Source organism: Pyrus communis, chromosome 16 (genome assembly GCF_963583255.1).
Source record: "Pyrus communis chromosome 16, drPyrComm1.1, whole genome shotgun sequence".
In the NCBI taxonomy this organism is placed as follows: domain Eukaryota; kingdom Viridiplantae; phylum Streptophyta; class Magnoliopsida; order Rosales; family Rosaceae; genus Pyrus; species Pyrus communis.
In genome coordinates, this window is record NC_084818.1 from 2862671 (window position 1) to 2869314 (window position 6644).

Consider the following 6644-nt stretch of genomic DNA (forward strand, 5'->3'; position numbering starts at 1 on the left):
TTTCAGAACCTTTCCATTTCAAAGGATTTTCAGAACCTTTCATACTTGGCTTGTTATGTAGTCTCATATTTTGCTTCCTAAATATAATCCTAGCAAAATTTCAAGTTTATACAGGAATATTCTTCATATCATCGAATACCCGCTCTAGGTCACTTCCTAAAGTATCAGAGTTTATAACATAAAGAAAGAGAAAAATGATAGTAAATACCTATCTTATCAGGAATGGATGGGAAAAATCCCTTCAAGATAGACTTGTTTAGCAAGGATATCCAATAGTATATGGATATCGTCCTTTCGAGGGTGGCTGGTATCTCCAACTACAAATTCATGAGCCTTACCATCGACCTCTATAACACTTGATCCGGGGGACTTCTGTATTCCTTTCTTCTTCATCAACTTCCTTACCCTTGTTACATCCCCCCATCTTCTATTTGTGGCATATATGTTTGATAGAAGCACGTAAGCCCCACTATCTTGCGACTTAAGTTTCAGGAGACGGTCTAATATTTCTTGAGAGAGCTCAACGTCACCTACGGCCTTGCAAGCACTCAGGAGAGCTCCCCATATCAGCACATCTGGTTGCATGGGCATCGTGTTTATCAACTCCTGAGCTTCACCCAGGAGTCCAGCCCTACAGAGCAGATCAACCATGCATCCATAGTGTTCTAACTTTGGGGAAAGATTGTAAGGTTGGCTTATCATCTGATAAAAGTACCGACGGCCTGCATCAACCAAACCAGCATGGCAGCAGGCAGTCAAAATGGCAAGAAATGTCACTGCATTCGGTCTAGGTCCAGACCGAGTCATTTCTTCAAATTTTTTCAGCGCTTCGTGCCCATGTCCGTGCATTGCTAAACCACCTAACAATGCGTTCCATGTAGAGACATTCCCACAACGCAATTCATCGAAAGTTTGCAATGACATCTGTATACAGCCACACTTCGCATACATGTCAATCAGAGATGTTCCAATATGGACATCCCACTGGATACCCTTACGATCAATATACTCATGCACCCATCTTCCATAATCAAGAGCCCCAAGACTGGCACAAGCCGAAAGCACACTAGCAAGTATAATTTTATCAGGCTCGATGCCTAAACTTTGCATATCGCAGAACAACTCTAATGACTCTCTTGCACGTTTACACTGCACCAATCCACTTATCATGCTCGTCCAAGATACAATATCCCCTTCAGGAAGCTCATCAAAAAATTTCTTTGCATCGCATAAACTCTCACACTTTACATACATATTCAAGACAGCATTGCCTACCACCAAATCCGTCCCCAACGAGCGCTTAAGGATCAATCCATGAATCACCTTCCCCACACTCAAATACCCCATCCGCCCGCAAGCCACAAGCACACTAACAAAAGTTGCCACATTCGGCTTCACATCCATCCTCGAAAACAAAGACATAGCCTCATCAAACAATCCCGACTTCACATGCCCGGATATCAAGCCAGTCCAAGACACCACATCTCTCTCAGGCATCTCATCAAACACCTTGCCCGCACTACCACAATCCCCACAAACGCTATAGAAATGTACAAGTGAGTTCTGCACATAAACATCACATTGAAAACCCATCTTCACAACCACCCCATGAACCTGCCTGCCCTCTCCCTTCCCCGAAAACTTCACACAAGATTTCATAACCGCCGAGACGGTAAACATATCCGGTGAAAACCCATCTCTCACTATCCTTCTAAATGCCAAATAGGCCGCCGGCGGCGCGTCTCCGCTCGCACAGCCGGAGATCAACAAGTTGAACGGAAACGAGCTATCGCGCCAATCAACTTGTTTCAAAAAATCACAAGCGTAATCAACAGAAGTAACTGATTTTCCAAGAAATCCAACGACGCTGCTTGCAACCAAGTCATTGGAAGCTAGCCCAGAAGCTAAAATCTGTGCATGGATTTGCTTGAAACTCCGGAAGCCACTGCATTTATTGATCAAATCTAAGAGAACCCATTTCGTAGAATTCATAGTCTAATCCAATCAGCTAAACAAAGTTTGTTTTGATAAGTACGGGAAGCTCCATCGGAACCAGAAACCGATATCCAAGCTTAAGACTTTGTGAAGGAGGGACTTGAGAGCGCGATTTCAGAACTGGAAAAAAGGAAGAAGGAGAACTGGGCATTTGCGGAGTGACATAAACTCTATGAAGTATCCAACTTTATTGTAGTTTTAGAGAGTTTGAAACGCCGGAGTTGGGATCGGCCGACCCTGCTTTGCGACAGAGTGCCGCTTTCATTGTTTTGCTTTAAATTTGGCACCAGTTTGTTGGAGTCTAAACGACTACTTATTCGAACCATGTAGACGTCGCCTCACTGTGGTGTTTTCCCCTTGGCTTTTTAGGTTACTTCATGGGATTTGTTATCGATACTCCGACTTTTAAATAATTCGACTTCTTATTTATTAAATTGACAAATTACATTTCTTCAATTCAATCATAATCATATGTATTTCATACCGTTGGCTTTTTGGGCCTTTTGAAGAAAAATTGTAAATGTATTATTCCAAACTCACTGTTTCGTCTATATTGTTTTAAGGTGGTGATTTTCCTCACTTTCAATTTTTTTCATGTATTTCTCCTATTAGTTTTGTTTTGATCAAATATCATATGTGATGTTAATTTCGTTATAATTGATCACTTAATCACCTTTTAAAAAGTAAACTCATCTTAATATTATCTACACATAAAACTCTGACATTAATCATTCACCTTCAAAGGAGCGTGATAAGTGCTCGAAAATGAGTGGTTGGTATGATAAAGGGATTATGGTAGGAGTGCTAAAACGAGTCTACCCTTGAAAAATCGATTACAAATCATAAAAATTACGATCAACTAGTATTTCTCTCATATTACAAGTGAGAAGTCTCATTTCATATCACTTTAAAAATAAAATAAAATTTTGAAAAAGCCTTTTGAATAATGGAATCTCCAAATCCAACCAGTGCCTTTTGAGTACACATGTTCTAGGCTTTTCCAGGCGCACATACATCATGCATGCTATGGACTTGATACGTTTATGAGCCCGTTTGGTAAAATTTAAATCGGCCTTTTAGATGTGCACTGACCCAACCCGTCTACCTCGTCCAATAAATTGGGTGAGGAGCCCAACAATATTACAACCAGAAGAGCCTAATATGCAAGGGTTTAGCCCTTGTTTGTTAGAAGAGATTTTTCAGTAAGCCGGAATATGATATATTAAGCGACATAATTCAATTGGTTAAAAATTCTTAGGATACCAAATACATACTTATTTGATACTATGAATGTAGAAAAAAGTCCAAATAAAATACAAAAAGGAAAAACTGTGTATTTTTTATACCCAATAAGTTTTGAATTTTTGAGTATTCGTTCTTATATTCCCAATAACATACTATATGTGTCTATTTACTTAAGTTTTCCAACGATGTCAAACGCACGCTTGTTTAATCCCATAAATAGTCCAAATACACTCCAAAGAGAAAACTATGTATTTTTTTAAACCCAATAAGCTTTTGATATTTTAAATACTTATTTTTAACATCTTAGTAACATATATATATTTTTTTATTTGTTTAAAATTTATGTTCTCGCCATACTAAAAAAATTTCGTTTATTACCTCATTTACATTACTATATTCCTTCTTCTTAATTGAAATTTAAAATTTTTGAAATGAAAAAATGAAAAAGGACGGGACAGCCTGGACTCCTAGAACGATGGGAAGGGACCATCACGAGGGAGAGATTTTTCAGTGTGATTAGTATACAAAATAGTACATTACATGTTATTATATAAATTGTGGGATATATATGCTATAAAATTAATAACTTAAAAAATAAATTTTCCCACAACTTCTATTAGGACAAATGATGTATCACTTGTATTCGCGTCACAATTAAAAAATTTTCACCACGAGTCGGCGTTAGAACAGAACAGAACGAGAAGGATCCGCATTCATATGGACACGTGGCCCTATCCTATGACCCCACTTCATGGCCCACACTGAACCACTCGGCTTGATCCACGCCCCACCTCAACTTTTTAGTGTGGTCCCATCGTACTTGCACGTATACAACTCAAACCACATGCAACTATTTTCTTTTACAATAGATATTTTTTTAGGATAAATAAGAACTTCATTAATAATATCCAAATCATACTTAGACAATTTAATAACTATTTTTGTAGCACCAGGATATTTCAGTTTATACTCCTACTTATTATCTGAATGTACCAAGAAAAATGTACGATCTAACAAGGCTAGTATTTATTTATGGGTGGGCAAACTCTTCTATTCTAGTTCACGCGTGTAAACAATAAATACTCGACAAAGAAAAAAGAGGCCTCACATGCAACATAAACTTAAACTTCCATCACAGACTCATTGTGAATAAGGTCCATCAGCCACAACGGAGTAGTTATTATATGAGTGGTAAAAAATAATTTTACAAAAAAACCATCTCTTTACTTGTTTTATAATATTCGGTATACTGAACCGTATTCAGATACACTCGTAAAAGTCTCTTCTTTTACAGTAATCGTCAATTTGCTTGTTACATAAAAATTATTGAACAATCTCCATTTAATTTGATCAGAAATGCAACTTGAACCGTAAGGCCAAAAGTAGAAGCAAAAGCCAAGAAGGACCGTTGGGTCTAAACAAAAACAGAATGGCTTCTTTGGTGCATTGCTAAAAGGGCCTAAACCCTCTAATAGTCTGAAAAAAAAATACCCCAACTAGAAATTAGTTGACTAAAAACTCCAAATCAAGATTCTGAGCATGGCGTTTGTGAATTTGCAGCCTGCCCCATTAACTGAAGCTCCCTCTTATCATAAACCTCCAACGAAAAATCCTTCAGCATCTGAGTGGAGGCGCTCGGTGGAGCAGTGGCGGCGGATGCAGCAGCACTAGTCCCCGGGGCCGAGTCCAAACTGTGTCCCAAACTAGAAGAGCAGCTCCCACCACCACCCGTGGCTGCGCCGCTCGAAATCGAACACGAAGAGGCCTGCAACTGCCCATCTCCACCGCCAACGCTGCCAACTTGAACCCCCGCTGGAAAGGCCGAGACGAAATTGGACATGGCTCTGGGTTGAAAATTGAAAATCGGCGCCGTGGAATCCGCCGTCGGAATAGCCCAGAGCTGAGGCTGGTTCTGAATCGTCCCGGAGTTCGGAAACATGAAGACAGGCCCAGCCGCGCCGGTTCCTCCAATTTGCCACATAGGCACCAAGCCACCGCCACCACCGCCGTAAATCATTGGTGCTATGGGGGCCAACCCGCTAGACTGGTCGTGCACGTCATCGAACTCACCCAGGGACCCTCTCATCTTCTTTCTCTTCTTAGGTATTTCAGTAACTTCACCGTTGGGTCTCGCTGGCGAAGTTGTTGGTATCTTTAGAGTGCCGCCGACTGAAACGGCGATAGCGGGGATGGTGCCTGAGCCGGTGGCTTGAATGATAGCAGGCTCGGCGTGCTCCAGCAGCCACCTAATGGTTTCACCGTCGGACTTGTGGCCGAGTTCCCGGGTCAGTTGAAAAATCCTGGCCGCACACGTGGCGGGCATTCGGATCCTCCGGCCCCGGCCCTCCACCTTCGTGTGGCGGTCCTTCGACGACCTCCTTGCCGGTTTCGGTGCCGTAGAAACGGGCACCGGAACAATCCCCATGGACAGAGATCCCTGCTGGTCTAACTGTTGCACTGGGTCCGCCAGCTCTTCTTTCATCATCAGCGCCGTCGCCGGAAGGTTTTGCTCCGGAGTATTCGCCACCGATGGGCTGGACCCTGAGGTGGCGGTGTTGTTACTGTCGGCACCGCGTTCAAGCTCGTTGCTTTCTTCAAGGCTCTGCCTTTGATTCGACTTCATCTTCTTCACCAAAAAACTAACCCAAAAATCTGCCGGAGTTCAAGAATCTCAGAAAAATTGAACAACCCAGAAAAACCCAGATGGAAAAACACAAAATCAAGCTGAAAAAAAGGAGAAAATTTCAAGAATTTAAAAGCAGGAAAAATCTGGGTTGGCTGCTGAAACAGAGCAAGAACAAAGGATGATTTTTTTACTGGGATTTTGAATCTCTGTTCATACATCGGCGGAGGATTAGATTAGATAAGGTTAATGAACTAATTACGGAAAGAAAAATCAAATAATTTGAACAGTTATGAAACTTAGAAGGAACAGAAAAAAGAGAGGGAAGAGAGGGAGAGAGAGTGGAAACAAACCCTAGAGAGATAGAATCAGAAGAGCCCCCACTTATCCTCTTTTTTTCCCTTTAGGGACCCTCCCGGAACGATTTATTTATTTACAGGGGAAGGGGATCCGAGTAACGGTTCTTAGAGTTGCGCACACATCATGGACCACGGAGATGCTGACACGTTGATGAGCCTTGTTTTGTGAGTTCCGTACCTTCAGATTAGGGATCGCATGGAGATGACCACCTGCAGAGTCGTTCATTTTGATGAAAACGATTTGTACAAATAAGAACATGCCACGTAATTATCAAGAACACTCAAATCACACGCCTAACAAATTGTGACTTTTTTTTTTATTTGTTTTGTTTTGATTTGCCTTTAATAGTTTGAAGGCTTTTAGTCAAAATGGTGTACTCATATTACCTTAATTTTTAACATTTGAATCAATTGTCCATAAT

General features: G+C 41.1%; 2 protein-coding genes across 2 annotated transcripts; both read right to left on the reverse strand.

Annotated features, from left to right (window-relative positions):
- Positions 1 to 185: 185 nt before the first annotated feature.
- LOC137720865 (pentatricopeptide repeat-containing protein At4g38010-like) lies at positions 186 to 2356 on the reverse strand. The gene has a single exon (XM_068459977.1). It carries the CDS (start codon positions 1990 to 1992, stop codon positions 217 to 219), a length of 1776 nt encoding a protein of 591 aa, XP_068316078.1. The 5' UTR covers positions 1993 to 2356; the 3' UTR covers positions 186 to 216.
- Positions 2357 to 4410: 2054 nt separating this feature from the next.
- LOC137720973 (transcription factor TCP19-like) lies at positions 4411 to 6252 on the reverse strand. The gene has a single exon (XM_068460100.1). The coding sequence runs from the start codon at positions 5861 to 5863 to the stop codon at positions 4766 to 4768; it is 1098 nt and encodes a 365-aa protein (XP_068316201.1). The 5' UTR covers positions 5864 to 6252; the 3' UTR covers positions 4411 to 4765.
- Positions 6253 to 6644: the final 392 nt, after the last annotated feature.

Bases quoted from the DNA above. Each gene is read 5' to 3' on its own strand.
- LOC137720865 (XM_068459977.1), bottom strand. From the start codon at position 1,992: ATGAATTCTACGAAATGGGTTCTCTTAGATTTGATCAATAAATGCAGT.
- LOC137720973 (XM_068460100.1), bottom strand. From the start codon at position 5,863: ATGAAGTCGAATCAAAGGCAGAGCCTTGAAGAAAGCAACGAGCTTGAA.